The following is a 16,713-nucleotide window of genomic DNA, read 5'->3' on the forward strand; positions in this document are numbered from 1 at the left end:
GGGTCTGTCAGACTTGGTTTATATCTTATTTTATTGGATCAGGCACTTTACGCATCCTTGCTAAGAACTCCAGACTGTTTATGATATTGCAGAATTGTCCTTCCCATTCTTACAAAACAGACTTTTACACTTATTGAACACAATTTATACCCTCATTGCTGTATCTGCACAATTTAATGGTTAAAATTCAAGTAGATCCATACATACTCATCTTCCCAAGAGACAACATAAAGCCAAGATTTTACCCCAGAACCACAATGACATAGGAACCAGAACTGCTGATGCAGTATGACACAGCTAAGTGAATTCTCCATCAGACCAAACTGTAGAAACAGAACCTCTGTTACCACAGGGATTTAAGCATGCAGGTGGCATCTCATGTACTAGAGGAAATTGGGGTTAACAGCCAGTCAAACAAATAATTTTGTGACCAGTCATCCCACAATCCACAACAGTAGATCTGTTTCTGCGGTAGGTTTAAGAAAGTATGTTAGCATGTAAGATGATTCACAAATCAAAACGCATGTGTCTCAAACCTGGGCAATACCACTAGCCAGTGAACAGCAAATTACAAGTCCCTATCACTAAAACTTCTAAGAAACATGACTCCAGCCAAAAAGCTAATGCCAAAGTTGAAATCTGGGATAAAAATGCTCATACACTTGGGCAAAGTGTTGTAAAACACAAAGTAGCTGAGGAACATGTATACTTCAGAACACCATAATCTTTTCAAAAGGGAAATCTGGTTTTGTTTACAAAGAAGTAAATGGACCCAATCACAAGTATCTGACACTAGACTAGTTATTTATTCTGGAAAAGGAGTATCTTTTTAAGACTACAATGCAAAGTACAAGATTTGAGTAAAAACTGAAGCCATAGCAATAGCCCATGGTCTTCCACACACTTGAACCAAAACCAGATAAAAGTGTTTCAATAAATGTGACAGACTGGATATATGACGGAACATAAACATTTATGAAAAACAGAAATGAGATTTGCTTGTGTAAATGACAGATAGGCCAAAGAGTATTGTCAAACAGAAATCGAGAAAAAAAATGTAAAGTCCCCCAAAGAAGTCTTTTTAAAACCCCCAAACCAATTCTCTTTTAATATGTAAAGGGTGGGTGTCAGGATGATGGAGCTAGGCTTTTTTCAGTGATATCCAGTGATAGGACAAGGGGCAATGGGTGTAAACTGGAGCATAGGAAGTTCCACGTTAACATCAGGAAGAACTTCTTTACTGTAAGAGTGACAGAGCACTGGAACAGGTTGCCCAGGGGGGTTGTGGAGTCTCCTACACTGGAGATATTCAAGGCCCGCCTGGACAAGTTCCTGTGTGATGTACTGTAGGTTACCCTGCTCTTGCAGGGGGGTTGGACTAGATGATCTTTTGAGGTCCCTTCCAACCCTTGGGATTCTGTGGATTCTGTAATGAGACTGTCAACGACCAAGTTATGCACATAGATAGCATGTATAATACCATGATAACCTTCCAGTTGGTCTCTTCTCATTTTGTCTTCTCTCAAACTACCTCTTACATCTCCTTCAACAGCCAGTGCACTGCTGTACGACACAAATTCTCTGGTGATGAAAGTTTTGTACAGTGGCATACAATCACTTTAGCTTGGTAAATTATCTGCAAATAGTCAAAAGAATGTACTGCAAAATGTGTACCTCATTAATGTCAGATTGTTCAGAAAGATACAACTGGGGTCCGGATGCTGCTTTGGAAAAAGTGGGAGCATATTTCTGCAACTCTGCTCCTAAGGGGGGGGAATATTTTTGAAGCTTACTTATTGCACAAATAAGGTACTATACCATAAGGCTTTCAAGGTTCATTCTTATGGTGGCTTGACTACATAAATTCAACCAGCCTCTGTGAAGTAAATACAATCCAAAGGGCATCAAAATCTTGATACTGACTGATTTTATTGGACTATATCCTGTCTCTCAGATGTAGATTTCCAGTGATAACCTGTGCAGCAATAAACTTCATTCAGCCACAAGAGTGTGCCTGTGAGAGGATTGCCAATCTCCTCCGCCAAACCAGAATTAGCCGGTATCGCAGGAATGAAAGAGCGTGGAGATTTGAAATTGCAGGGAATGGAGACAAGGCGGTGCAGCAGACGACCTGCCCGCGGGACAAGAGGCCCGCGGCCGGTGCCACACTTCTACAGAGAATAAGCCCCGGGGCGGCGGGTAGGGGCGAGGCTGAGCTGGCGCGGCCGGCTGCGCGGAGCCGGGCGCAGGTGGACACCGGAGCCTGCAGTAGCTCTAGGGGCGCGGAGCAGCGCCGCGGGTTTGCCTGACGGCGGGGGCTCGGAGCCGTGGGGGGCCGGGGCTGCGGCGCTGGCGGGGCCCGGCGCGGTGAGTACCTGGGGAGGAGCCGGGACCCGCCGCACGGCACCGGCACCGGCACGGGTGCGGGCGGGAGAAGCCGCAGCAGCCGCGCCGCCTGCGGCAGAGGCGAGCTGGGCTGCGCTGGGCTGCGCTGGGCTGGCCCGGTGCGGTGTGGTGCGGTGCGGTGCAGTGCAGTGCAGTGAGGGGCAGCGGGACCGCGGGTCTGCCCGGGGGCGGCGGAAAGCGGCGGCGGCCCCCCCGCGCCGCGCTGTGCTGGGAGCGCCGCGGCCGCGGGGTAACCACCGGTCATCCTTTGTGCTGCGGCGGGCGGCGCCTGCAGCCGCGCCGGCCTCCCAACACCGCCCCGCCGCACGGCCCCGCCGCAGCCCCCGCGGGCCGGGGAGGCAGCCGCGGCCCAGCCCGGGCCGGGCCCCCGCCACAGGCGCTGGTGACAGGCGCTGTTTTCCCCTGCTCCCCCTTCTGAGCAGCGTTCTGGACACATGAGCTTAACTGGAGTGGTGGGGAGCGCGTAACGTGTACAGCTCCCTCATTCATTATCTTGTGGGGTGGGAGGTGGGGGGAAGAACGTCCTCTGCCTTGGGTCTGCTGCTATAGCATCCTGTCACCGTTTACGGAACAGAGGTAGAGCGCCTCATGCGAGCTGCCTATTCCATTGGCACCACGGGGAGAAAAATTTACTCTGTGAGCCTACTGGGGCTACCCCCGGGGCCGCGGCACCGCTCCGCTGGTGGGTATCACCGGTGCAGGGCAGTATCGAAGGGTCTCCCAGAGAGGTGTGAGTGAGGCCTGGGACACTGCCTCCGGGAGAGCCGAGTCTGAGAAAGCAGCTGGCCACGACTTCATGCGAACTTGTGTCCCTGGCAATTAGATTAGCGTTTTAAGCGTCTAATTTCTCTGGTTTTCTCTTCCTTCCTGGGCATGCACAGTTACGTGCTGGGATCTGCAGAAGTTGCTCGTATCCACACGTCCAGTGAAGCCACTGACCAGTGAAGTGCTAGGTGTATTAGCAAGCCAAAGTTAGACTGCCAACACTTCCAGCACCCAAAATAAACTACTTTTTTAACAATTTTGTTTTATTTTTTTTATGTCTTCAAAAGACAAATAGTTACATGTGGCATGTCTACTGCGAACACTGTGAAGCAAAACCCATTACTATTTATAATGCATTTAGGAGTTATCCATTGGAAGTGCCTTTAAACTATGATTTTATGCTATAGTTGAGCCAATCAGGTACTGGAAGCAGTCAGCCAAGTATATGTAAATTATTATTCATCATGTGGACTTTTTACATCAAGATCAGATGTTTTTCACTGATCCATTTCAACAAGTCAGAGAGCCATAGCTCCACTACAGCGACGCTACAGCAGACTTGGGTGTTTTGCTGCTAACTTTGGTTGTATTACAGCACCTGCATTTGTCCCTAAAATAGCTCATGAGTCAGGGTTTCAAGAAAGCTCAGCATCTTTGTGGCCATTAATGTTTGGTCCGGTTTTCAGAGAGCTCTGCGTATTGTTTGTGCATACAATGTAAAAGGACTTTCTGAAAAGAAAATCCCCACCCAACCCCTAGAAATTCTCCAGGTGACCAAAGTAAAATTTGGGTTCCCCTGACTTTAAACATAGTCCCTTGAGAGGGGCTGTATTCCACCACTGTTGCTGCAAGTGGGGGTCTTCACCGCCTTGCTCACTGGGGAAATGTGGCTGGCTTCACAAACCAGCTGCTGTGGTTTTCATTGCAGTTTCTCAAGGATTTCACAATTGCAAAGAGCCCCTTAGGCTTCTTTGCCTGCTGTGATGCTTTGTTCTTGGCACTGTAATGCCAGTGTGGTGTGGGAAGAAGGCTGAGGTCAGGCAAAGTGCATTTCTCCTAGGTGTGATGGGTCACAGAGTGGTGAGTCAATACTGGAGAGAGGATTCAGATATACAGTCCTTGCTTCTTCCAGAGCCTGAGAGCTTGAGCAATTATTGGACATGACGTTCCCTGCTTTTGAGTGTAGTACTCTGAACTTGTGATGTTAGTGGCAAGTTAGTAGTATAAAAGTAGCAATAAGTAGGAATTCAGTTCAAAAGGAAAATACATACATTTTCTGAAGATTTGTGGGGGTTGATGCAAGCTTGACATTAACTTGCATCTACTCAATCTAAGCCTGTTCTGTCAGTAATATTGCAAAGATGAGTGTCACATGTTTGCATCTCAATAGTTTTTTGCTTTAAATAATTTAAAATATATTAAAGGTATATATATTTCATGTTCAAAAAAGAAACTTTTGTATTCAATATTAGTATTCAGGTGCACACAAAACCAGTCAAAAGCATGAAACGGAAAGGTGAAGCTCCACATTTAATCCTGACTCTGAATCTTCAGTTACATAATTTTGTTTTCCATTATCAAAGATGTACTGTAATATCCATCATACATTTTCATTAATCTTGCACAGAGCATGTTTAACAGCTTGCAATTTGTCTTCATTCTGCTGCTTCTCATTCTTTCCCATTAGCATGGTTATTCACTACCTTTATTACCTTTATGCAGTTAGTATTTCTCTCTCTTGTGAGCTGGCTGAATCATCCATAAGTAGTCATTTAAACAACATCAATGGGGAATCTAGCTGCAAGTACATTAATAGGAAAGAGTTGGGATGTCATCTTTAAGACCTACCGCTGAGGAAGAATGAAGTACGATTTTAACAAAGGCTGTCCCAGGCCATCCTCTCATATTCAAAAAAACCCTGTACCACTGCATGGCTCTGTCTTGTTGCCCTGCTACCTCTCCTGCCTCAAACACCCTGTGGTACCTCTATCAGGTCCTTTAAATATAAGCCCCCTTCTCTCTGCCTCTTCATTTGGAAAGATAGAGCCAACAAGTCATTTCAGTGTGTGTTTCTAGTGTCACCGAGGTGTGGACTCAACAGTTGCTCCCAGTTTATCTCCTCATGCAGCAAGTGTTAAATGTGCCCAGTTCTTGTTCTTCCTCACTGTCACCAATTATCTTCCATGGCCGAGTTAGGACTACTGACACCTTAGCTTGAAAGCAGTATCCATCTGTGAAAATGTCATACCAGGAGTACAACACATTTTAGCTCCAATCCACAGTATGAGGCAAACCAGTTTGCTCTTGGAGGAACCTACATCTTCAAGTTGCCCTTAGTTATTACCTGTACTGTAAGAGATATATGTCACTTAACTACAAAGGTAACTTACCCAGCAGCCAGTCAGGAAAGGTTACATATATTGGCAGGTTTTCACTGGTTTCTGTGGAAGAAATGGTAGCTTTGATCAATCAGATCTGACTCCAGTGATGCATTAGTATGAAATACTTCAAGGCATTCTCTGTGTGTTTATCTAGCAGTAAGAAAAAAGTAGTTTGGAAAGTTAGTGACTTGAGAAGCAAAACATGTTCATATATTTAAAGAGAACAGCCCAAATTTTCAGTACAGAATCTGAGTTGTTCTGTTCACTGCCAGTTTCCAATAGCGAGGAACTAGCCCTGCCTTCTGAGGGCTCACAAAATACATAAACAGCTTTTTTAGTCAATTTTTGACAACTTTCTTCTCCCTTTTGAGTGTTGTGAAGCCGATGGCTCTTTTTATTTCTCTGGAGAAGAAAAGAAGACAAAAAATTACCATCTCTGGTAATTTGTATTGTTACATTTCTAGTATCCATGGAAACCTATTTGGTGTTCCACAGTTGGGTAAAATTTCAATGTGTTGCAGCAGGAATAGGATGGAGGGAAGACTGGGTCCTGCCACTTGCCTGTTAATCAACTAAAAATGGTTTTGAAATGATTTTCACATTGTGTCACAGTCTTCACTTAGAGTAACAACAGAAGAAACCAAAGTAATCAAATTAGGTTGTTACGGCCTGATCCTACACCCACCTAAGCACATAACTGCCGCTCAATTTGATTCTGATAGGAATTGACATTGATTTTGAAGAATTCTTTGGTTTTAGTAGGATTATACGGATTAAAACAGTGGAACTAAAAGCATAGTAGCAAGCTGTCAAGCTGACTCTAATGAAAAGCTTGCCAGAGAGGTGGTAACAATCCCTTGTTACAAGTTATGTAAGCAAAGCATTTTGAAAATCAGGAACCTTAAATCTTTATCTTTCTCTGTCTTCACTGTTATTCTTCCACTACTAAGAAAGAAATACATCTAAAAACTGGTTTCCTCTGAAACGAGGTGGCAACTGCACCTATCTGCCTCTTCAGGATTTCCTTTCTTTTTTTTTTTCCTAAGCTTTACGAAATTGAATACAAATCTTACTGGGACAGCAGAAGGTAATACAGAAGAGAAATATACAGAGAGAGACCAGTCTTTTTCGTGACCTGTCAACCCATGAAGAGTGAGTGCTCTCAGCCACCTAAAAGTAAGTTAAGGGTATAGTAATGGAAATAATACAGCCTATTGTCATCCTGTTAATAATCCTGCATAGGCAGCCATGATACTAAGTACACAAAAAAACCCCACTCCATTAATTGCAGAGTTTTCTAAGCATTTTACATTTAATCAGTGAAAACACAGTATTCGCTTTACAATTGCACTAAACAACAATGGTGAAATATGTTAGTGATTTATGCTATTCAATATAACCAAACAACAAAATCTGAGCATTTTGTACGTATTTTGAAGGTATTTACTGCATTTGTTTCAGAATACCTTGGAAAAAATGTATGCTAGTCGAGAGGATATTGGATATGATTTTGGAGATGACTCAAAAGTTGGAAGTAAGCCAATTAAGCCCAATCCAAACATCGATGGAGGATGGGCTTGGATGATTGTGCTTTCTTCTTTCCTTGTGCACATACTTATTATGGGGTCCCAAATGGCCCTTGGAATACTGAACATGGAATGGCTTGAAGAGTTTAATCAAAGTCGTGGCTTAACAGCATGGGTTAGTTCCCTCAGCATGGGCATTACACTTATTGTAGGTACGTTCCAGCCTAATTTATTTCAAAACTATGTAAGATTTTTAAAATATATTTGCCACTCATCCCTCAAGTGTTTTCTTACAGTTTTCCATTTTATTTGCAGAGCTGCCCAAGTTGCCTTTTTAATGTCAACAGGACAAATTTTACAAGTTAGGGAGAGAAAGGGAACAAGAGGGAAGATGATAGAGAAGACAATTACTCCGGGAGACAGCATGAGCAGGAAAGGATGGCTGTGACTTCAAGGTCTCACTAGAATTAAAAAGACAGATGATCAGTGAAGGCTGTGGTCCTCCATGTGATATTATCTGGGAGGAGAAAATAATGAGTTTGGTCAGTTTATATTTCAGTTCGGCAGCTGAACTAAAATTTGTCTTTTAAGTTATGGTTGGATCAACCCAAAATGATACCTGGAGGGGTATGTTTGTGCATACATGTATATACACATCTCTGTCTTCCCTTCTTCATAGGGCAACTGTGATTTTATGTCTTGTGGGTATTTGCTAAGTATTTGCTTGCTTGGTCGAATTTTTCTTTCAATGATTTTAAACAATAATGGGGAAAATGAAATGAATTGCATGAGCAGCCTGATGTTTAACATTTGTTTAAAGCATTGAGTCTTTCTGTGAAAATTTTATTAAACATTATAGAGAATTAAATAATGATACTATTTTCCCATGTTTTTTAACAGGTCCTTTCATTGGTTTATTCATCAGCATGTGTGGGTGCCGCAAGACAGCTATAATCGGAGGGATACTGAATGCTCTAGGTTGGATACTGAGTGCCTATGCCTCAGATGTGCACTACCTCTTCCTTACATTTGGAGTGACAGCCGGTAAGAGCTGAACTAGCGTTTGAAAGTTCTTTCAATTATATTTTCATTCCTTTGAAGGTTATCTGGGTGCATAAAGAGGGAAGTTACACTGCAAAGTTAGTCCAACTTTCACACTCCTTACAGCCTCAGAAAACTTATTATTTACTCACTGGTTTGGGCCCAGTGACTTCTGCTGTCATTCAAATCTGCAATATAAAGATGGTATTGTCAGTTTCTTCCAAGCACACATATTAGAGGACATCTTTAATTAGAAGTTTTAATGTAACCCAAACTCTAAGAAGTGGAATTTAAAGATGTTGAAGCAGTGTTGAATCTAGCTAGCTCCTGTTTTCTTCACAGGAAGAAACCACAAATGTTTTCTACAGAAGTTGCTCCACATTAATACCAGGTCATGCTAACTATGTACTGCTTCAAAACCCATTTTAAAGGGAGCTAAGCCTCAAAGAGCTGCTCGCTCACTCTCCTGCAGTGGGATGGAGCAGAGATTCAGAGGGGTAAAAGTGAGATAAAGACAATTTAATCATAGAATACTTAGGGTTGAAAAGGACCTTAAGATCACCTAGTTCCAACCCCCATAATAATAAATAAATAATAATAAATAATAAATAAATAGTAATCGGTAAAGCAAAAGCAGCATGCGAAAGCAAAGCAAACCAAGGAATTAATTCACTGCTTCCCATCAGCAGGCAGATGTTTAGCCATTTCCAGTAAAGCAGAGCTTCAATGTGTGTAACTGTTACTTGAGAAGAGAAACACTGCAACTCCAAATGTCCTCCATTCCTCCTTTCTGCCAGTTTTATTGCTGAGCATGACACCATCTGGTATGGGATACCCTTTCAGTCCCTTCAGTTGGGGTCAGCTGTCCCAGCTGTGTCCCATCCCAGCTTCTTGTGCACCCCAGCCCACTCACTGTCAGGGCATGTAGAAGAAACCAGTATTATCTACTTAGAACACCGTTTTATTCACTGTTCATTTCTGAAAAGTTATACTGTTAATAGAAAAGAAAAATGTTAAAGTGATCCAAGTAAGAAATACAAAATTTGGCCTTTGATTATAATCCGAGCAACACGGAGCAATTTAAGGGGCCTTGAGATGCTATTTACTCCACGGATAACATGGCCAGTTATGTTTGCAAATGAAGCACGGTATCTGTGTTGTATGTGACGCACAGATGCGTGATGAAAAAACCAAATAGTTTGCAATACTAATAACAGCTTCAGTACCCTCCACTCCCTCAGACTATCCTTTCACAGAATTTCATAGGTACCTGCAGAATTTCTTTACATGATTTTTTATCTAGCTCTCTGGATGGAAACGAAAATGAAACTAGCAAGGATTGTTGTGGTGACTTTTCATAACACCATAGCAGAGATTTCAGTAAGGTAAATTCCTGAGCAAAGAACAATGACTACAGGCAGGGTTCTGCCCTTTCTGCAATTTCTGCTTCCATATATATAGAATATAATCAAGCAGACAGGAATCTACGCACTTTTTCTCTCAGGCCTTGCTGCTTTTCAGAAGGATCATGCACAAAATACCAGACAAAAAGGCAGAGATTATACAGTGGACTCAAAGAGGGGTGAAAAACTCATTTTCGGAAAAAAGCGGAGGCAAATTTTTTGATGAGGTGTAGCTGCGAGATGCTGCTGCAGGAACAAAACCAGTGTAGAGATGCCTGAGATGTTTCTTCCAGCTCCAGGAGACCTCCATTCACCACGTCCTCGCTTTCCATCCCCTCACTCATCGTCCCTGCACTCATAATCTTACTCACTCGTTTCCTTAGCCCCTGCCCACTCACTCCCATCCGCTTGCTCACAGTCACCTCACTCACCACCGCCTCAGGGAAGCGTCTTTCATGTTCTCCTGGTTGCTAGATGAAAGGCTGCTCTTCACTTATGGTGGCCACCTCCTGCTTCGATTACCTCTGGGCCTCCATGCAAGCGCACTTGGGCTTACTCACGGCTCTGTCCTCCCTGGTGGTGACCCACTGTGCCAGATGCCCTCACACAGTATGTCCCTACGACCCCAGCTTTGTCCCCTGCCAGCAGCCATCCTGCTGCCTCAGCTCCCATCCCCAGTGTGCCCCTCACCTCAGCGTGGCTCTCCACCCCCATCTCCTCACAGCCTTGTCCCCTCACCTTCATCCAGCTCCATTGGCTCACTTCCCTGCAGCAGCAGTAGGGCAGAGGAACCTTCTTCCCCCTCACCCTTCCTGGGGAGCCCCCAGGTGGGTGCTGGAGCCCCTGGCAGGAGGGAATCCCTGTGGGGTGGGGGGCAAAATGTCCACTGATGCCCTGTGTGGGGCAAGGCAGGGAGAGCAGAGCCAGCCATGCAGCTGCCATGATGATGGTCATGAACCTGTGAGGAAAAGGAGTGGGGAGGCCTGTGGCCCTGTGTTTACCTGTGGAGAGGGCATGTCTTTGCATGGAGCAGGGTTATGTTTTGCTTTGTAGTCCACAGAATGAAAAGGTAATTTAAAAAATGGCTTATTTCAACCTGATCATGTATATACATAGCAAAGAATTACATACTTCTAACAGGCAAAACAGGTCAGCTCTGACCATGGTACACTGCTGTGATGCTGAGGTGGGGTTTTTTCAGGCTTTGCTGGAATAAACTGCTCTTTCTCCAATGTAGCTGCACACAGCTACGTTACCAGCTATTTTAGGGAAACTTTTAAACCCAAAACACTCTTCTAAATTATGATCACAGTGATTTTGGAAGCATCTTCTGCATACACCTCTTCCAGTCCAAATCCTTCTGCATCCCACCTCTTCATGTGCAAATCCTCTCCGTCAGGAATTTGCTGTGAGAAAAGCTGGGTAACTCTTACCTTTAATGATGTATTTGCACAACTCTCAACACTTTCTGCTTGAAATGGGTACTATCAATATCCTGTTTTTAAACTACAAGTGAGGGATTTTCTGCAGAATTAGAGGTCTGCCCTTTAAGAATATGCCTGTGTAGCTACTGCGTGGCCCTGCCTGGACTTCCCTGGAGTGCCCAGAGAGAAACCCTGAAGCCACCCAAGGTCCCAGCACCAGGCTAACCCCCCTGTGCCTACTTCTGAAACACGTCAGGGTCACTGTGGCTCCACAGTTACAAAGCATGAACAAAAACTCAGTTTGGGTCTTCATTGCTGGTGAACTTGGGCAAAAGCAACAAGATGTGCCCACTAAGCAATTTCTGGTTGCTGATACAGCCAGATGCAGGTGTTACAAGTACAGAGACTTCAAAATAGGGCTTTATGTTTGTCCCCCACATTAACCGTCACTGACTTATTGTGGGATGCTTGGGACTTTCCAGCCGTTTTGTTTTCCATCTGTTTCAGTTTTCCCAGCAGTTAAATAGCAGTATTGTGCTCTCACTGGCATGAGTATTGCAGTAAGAGGGAAATGAAAGCTAACATGAGAATTGAGTGTTTATTCTCGCTTTCACCACTATGCTTGTGCACAAGTTAGGAATAAAACTGATGTGGTTTTCACTGCTTTTTATCCTGTTAGTAAAAAATTCAGATTGATTTTGGGTTTTGTTTCCACAGGCGTTGGAAGTGGCATGGTTTATCTACCTGCAGTGGTCATGGTAGGGCAGTATTTTCAGAAGAGAAGAGCGCTTGCACAAGGACTCAGTACCACAGGAACGGGGTTTGGAGCTTTCCTAATGACTGCATTACTGAAGTACCTCTGCATTGAGTTTGGTTGGAGGAACGCCATGTTCATCCAGGGTGCCGTCTCCCTGAACCTTTGTGTCTGCGGGGCTCTTATGAGACCACTCTTTCCCAAAGACGTTGTTAGTGAAAAGTATGTTGTAAGAAGTAACAGTGAAGATAACCAGGCAAAAGCTCTGTCCCATTCTGCAGAGACTATAAAATCTAATGGAGTCCTTGGTGAAGAATCGGAAAGAAAAGAAGAGGCAACAAATGAAGAAGTGCTTGACAGTGTTCAGCACATAGAATCTGGAGGTAAATCCAGAGATGGAAGGAGCATGTATGGACTGCGCATTCTTAAGACAGTGAGCCAGCTGACAGTTACAGTCAGGAAGGGCTTTGCAATATGGTACTCCAGCTACTTTGGAGCTGCATCACTGTTTACGAATAGAGTATTTGTGGCCTTTATAATTTGGGCTTTGTTTGCCTATAGCAGCTTTGTCATTCCCTTTATTCATCTTCCAGAAATAGTAAAGCAATACAACTTGTCTAGTCAGAACAATATATTTCCTTTGACATCCATTATAGCCATTGTTCATATTTTCGGTAAAGTGATCCTTGGAATCATCTCTGATCTCCCGTGCGTCAGCACATGGAATGTCTTCCTCATGGCTAACTTTACTCTGGTCACTTGCATTCTTACTTTGCCACTAATGCAAACGTACGTTAGCCTGGCTGTGGTTTGTGCTCTAATAGGATTCTCTAGCGGATATTTTTCTCTAATGCCTGTTGTGACTGAAGATTTAGTTGGAACTAAACACCTTGCAAATGCTTATGGCATCATCATTTGTGCCAATGGAATATCTGCATTGTTTGGACCACCCTTTGCAGGTAAAAATTTCAAACTGCTGACCAATAGATGTTTGTATAATAACTGTGTGACTCATTATATTATTAAGCTTTCATATGAGTTAACAGAATTACAGCTGCTCTAGAATGGGTGGTAACATCCAGCTTTACATTGCGTAGATGTACAGGTCACATCTGCTGGGTACCATCTCACTATTCACATAGTGCAAATTACAATCCTTGCAAAGAACCTCAAATCTATTACAATCTATGTTTTCAATGGTATGTTTCCTTAAAAATATTATACACCTTCTTACAATAAGAAACGTGCAACCTATTTAAATGTGTTTTGTGCTGTGTAGGCACTGTACATACTCATGCCTCTATCTAGATGAAAAAATGATGAATGGTTTTCAAGGTAGGCAGGTGTCTGTACCTTAGCATTACCCCTAAGAACTATAAAGTGTGTTTGGGTGTCACCACTCTAAGCTGCCAATAGATGTGTTGATTTAACTAACTTTTAGCTTTGCCATCCTTCATCCAGAAATATCTACTCTGGGGACTGTGTTGCTCATAATCTCTTTACTGCCATGCATAGCAGAGGGTAGAAGTGTACATACGTTGTCCGTTAAGTTTCTTAGGCTTAAACAAACATTCTTAAGTTTTCTCATAGAAAGAGGTGGAGAAGTACAGAAGAGATGCAGGTACTGATTGTCAATACTATAGCCAGACTTCAGCTAGACCTTGTGAGTAATGGCCATGGTCGACCAGGGATGGCAGGAGGCTGAACTGAAGCTATTAGAAACACAAGCAACCAAGAAGAGCGAGAATGCTCTCACCTTTGAGTGAACTGACATGATTTATAAGAACGCTCACTCACTCCCATGAAAAAGCAGCACTTTTGCTACCATATATTCTTCCAGCACCTCTCAGTCTGTGCTGAACATGTCTTTGTATTTGGTCATTAGTAATGAAGCAAATTAGTTGGTGTAAAAAAAGCTTCTGAACCTGAGGTTACATTGCAATGCAGCCAGCATGACATGAGGAAATTTTGCCAGTTTGGGCCCTCAAACCTTTTTGAAGTAACTTTAATGTATTTTTGCAGAGGAATTAAGGTTGGCATGAGAGTACGGAGATTGGATCTCTTGAAAAGTCTTTTATCGGTATACAAGTCTTTGAGAAAGCTATGGGGAATGCATTTGCTTGCACAAAGCACAGCATTTGAACTGCAGTACAGGGCATTTTACAGAAACAGTAGCATGGTGGAAGAACTAATTGGTTTGGGATTCCAAAATGTCTATTTTAAAGTCAGACCTGTGACAACTTGTTTGAAAAATGTACAGTGTTAGAGAGAAGGCTGCTTGGCTTCTTAGGATGGCACATAGCTAGAATCCTATTTTAAGTTTTCCATGATACTTAAATGAAGGGAATAGGCTTTGCACTGGTTTGGGGTTCTGGTGAATGAACAAGGGATTTTGTAAATACATTTCCATTTGTGGCATCTAGAGGAGGAGACAGTTGCCACCTCTTTTTTTTTTTCCACAAAACCCCTCTATATATTTGACAGAAATGTCATGAAAGAAATGTGCAGTTTTTTCATGTTTTCCCATGCAATGTACCTTGTTGTCAAGCTTTGTAACAAACATGCTTTGTCCTTATTTTGCAGGTTGGATCTATGACATCACACAGAAATATGACTACTCTTTTTACATATCTGGCTTGCTATACATGGTGGGAATAGTATTTTTACTTATACAACCTTGTATTCAAAAGAAACAACCAAAAGAAAAATCTACCGAAGAAGCACAAGCATAGAACAAATTCCAGGAGGTTTTTTTACAGAATTTTCTTTGTTTTCACATTTCTATTGTATGACATTATGAAGCTGTTTTTCTTATGGAACCCCCACATTGAAGTGTACTTCAGTGAAAAGCAAATGTGTGCACCAGAATGCTAATAAATTATTAAAAACACGTTTTTTAAGTGAGTTAAGATCTTTTACTTTAGAACTAAAAAATAAGTGATTAAAAGCATCCTGCTAGTCTTTTAAACTTGAAACAATTCTAGAAGCCTGTACCCTTGCTTCTCTTTTTTACTGCTCACCACTACCCATCGGTGAAACTCCATTGACTGCAGTGCAGTTACTTCTGATTTACACTGGTCTTATAAGAGAATTTGATCAGGATATGAATGATTTCTAAAAGCCCTTCTTACTATGTATTCTGTCTGATAAAAGATTAGTTACTGAGTACGTGAAAATTACTATATTTCTTACCTGGCTAGTCAAGTACTGTTGAAATGCTAGTACAGTAATTCAGTTAATTCAGTGTACTGAAGTTACTATTTCTGTGATGCAAAACTGAAGGAACGTACTTATATGTTTTCTGAAATTACTCTCTTCTTCAAGGATTTTTAAATTATTAACTGCATAATAAAGTAGCCATCCTCAATACATAGGCTGCATTATAAATGCTGTAACACTTAATGCTGCTGAAGTAAAACATAAAAGCAGAAACAGGCAACATATGAAAAATACTACTGTTATTCACAGACTGGAAAATGTTTCCAGAAACAGTTGGAAGTTTCTGGTTGCTTTACCAATTAGAGGTATTGTAGAACTTTGTAACATTGCAATTGACTCCTCCCATGCGACTTGTCAAGTAAACTACTAAAGAAAGACAGCTAGGCAAAATTGGCCAAATATACTTTTAAAAAGGACTACAGCACACTAAATTTTGTTGTAATAAGATTGATAACAAAACCTGTTACATTATGAGCAGTTGTGTTGCTGCTTATAATGCACACCATGAGCTAAGACTGATCACCTTTGAGATGTTTATTCACTAGAAAATTAGATAATACAGAGCATGGCAGAGCTAAAGACCATTTAAAATATTCAAATTAAGATTTTTGACATGAAATATCTGGTAATCAATGCAGAATGTTTTGTATGGTGGCGCAGGACACACTTTTTTCAGCTTTGAGAGATGAGTCTGATGTTAACTTTCCTGTCAAATAAAGGTCACCACCGATTTTTTTTTCCTGCTAGCTTTCTGAAAGCTTATTGTGACAAATCAAGTTCATAGTTTAACACTGACACATGCTGTGGGAAATCTTTAGGAGCAATTGATACTATTCAATTATGTTGAACAAATATTGGGAAACAGTTCAGTATGTAACGGTATCATTATACAGATCTTTTTGACAACTGCAAGGTTGGTTAACAAAAAGTTCTGAAACACATTTTGTATTGTTCTATATTGCAATTCACCTGCTTCATAGTTTCATACTTGTACAACTGTTGGCAGGGTCATACTTTAAAATGTGTCACTGAAATGAGCCAAATTAAAAAAGAAAACCTTAAGAAACCCCCAGACTACTTTAAGGTTTAGATCTGTTCAGTCATACAGGATAGTTATGTATGGCCTTTAAAACTGATGTTAAAACAACAGAGGTGACAGCAAACTGCAACACATGCTGTGAACACACAGTCAGCAATGTCTTAAAATCAGCCTTTTTGTTGGAGGAAATGGTCATGTAAACTACACTTTCACATCAGTTCTTTTGTTACAGGTTTAATGTCTTCTTGGTGTGAATGCTACTGCTGGCTTATTTTAACTGCGCTATCTTATATTGGTGTAATATATATTGAAGTGATGATTTCCCCCAATTTCCTTTTTTTTTTTTTTTGAAAGATATGTACCCTTTATGATCTTCACTGTCTTTTGTCAAGATCAACTTTATTTGCATATTGCTGTAATGCATAATAAGTTGTTCATTTATGGTATCCGCATTTCTATAGCAGTCCTTACTGGGCCATATAATGGAATAAACTGACATTACCCAAAATTTCACTTTCTGTTTGTTTAATAATTAAGTTTATTTTTTTTGAAGCTTAAAAATGAGTATTTTCCTGGAAAATAATTCTTATTTCTTCTAGCAAAAGGGACAGATACATGGCGGATCAAGGAGACGAGAAGGTGGCCTGTCAAAATCAAGTTAAATTAGGATTTAAAACTAATATTCAGTCAGTCCATATTGACTCCATGGGTTCTAGTTTCCTAACCTGAAACTCCTAAATCTGTTATGAGAGCAC

The 16,713-nt window shown here is 41.9% G+C and overlaps 2 protein-coding genes across 3 annotated transcripts; one reads left to right on the forward strand and one right to left on the reverse strand.

Moving 5' to 3' along the window:
* Positions 1 to 1,996: 1,996 nt before the first annotated feature.
* On the reverse strand, positions 1,997 to 2,842 carry LOC136009928 (sterile alpha motif domain-containing protein 1-like). The gene has a single exon (XM_065670411.1). The coding sequence runs from the start codon at positions 2,840 to 2,842 to the stop codon at positions 1,997 to 1,999; it is 846 nt and encodes a 281-aa protein (XP_065526483.1).
* SLC16A14 (solute carrier family 16 member 14) lies at positions 2,070 to 16,404 on the forward strand. Of its 2 annotated transcripts, none has more exons than XM_065672662.1 (6): positions 2,070 to 2,199; positions 6,599 to 6,728; positions 7,014 to 7,290; positions 7,979 to 8,122; positions 11,664 to 12,659; positions 14,284 to 16,404. In XM_065672662.1, exons 3-6 carry the CDS (start codon positions 7,029 to 7,031, stop codon positions 14,430 to 14,432), a joined length of 1,551 nt encoding a protein of 516 aa, XP_065528734.1. In that variant the 5' UTR covers positions 2,070 to 2,199; positions 6,599 to 6,728; positions 7,014 to 7,028; the 3' UTR covers positions 14,433 to 16,404. The 2 variants fall into 2 exon arrangements, with proteins under 2 accessions (XP_065528734.1, XP_065528735.1); XM_065672663.1 differs by lacking the exon at positions 2,070 to 2,199 and adding an exon at positions 2,257 to 2,367.
* Positions 16,405 to 16,713: the final 309 nt, after the last annotated feature.

The sequence above is a fragment of the Lathamus discolor genome, chromosome 3, assembly GCF_037157495.1.
Source record: "Lathamus discolor isolate bLatDis1 chromosome 3, bLatDis1.hap1, whole genome shotgun sequence".
NCBI classification, from domain to species: Eukaryota; Metazoa; Chordata; class Aves; order Psittaciformes; family Psittacidae; genus Lathamus; species Lathamus discolor.

Coding starts and splice junctions, on each gene's coding strand:
- LOC136009928 (XM_065670411.1), bottom strand. CDS start 2,842: ATGTGTCCAGAACGCTGCTCAGAAGGGGGAGCAGGGGAAAACAGCGCC.
- SLC16A14 (XM_065672662.1), top strand. CDS start 7,029: ATGTATGCTAGTCGAGAGGATATTGGATATGATTTTGGAGATGACTCA. Junction 7,291..7,978: donor GGGCATTACACTTATTGTAG/GTACGTTCCAGC, acceptor GTTTTTTAACAG/GTCCTTTCATTGGTTTATTC. Junction 8,123..11,663: donor TACATTTGGAGTGACAGCCG/GTAAGAGCTGAA, acceptor TTGTTTCCACAG/GCGTTGGAAGTGGCATGGTT.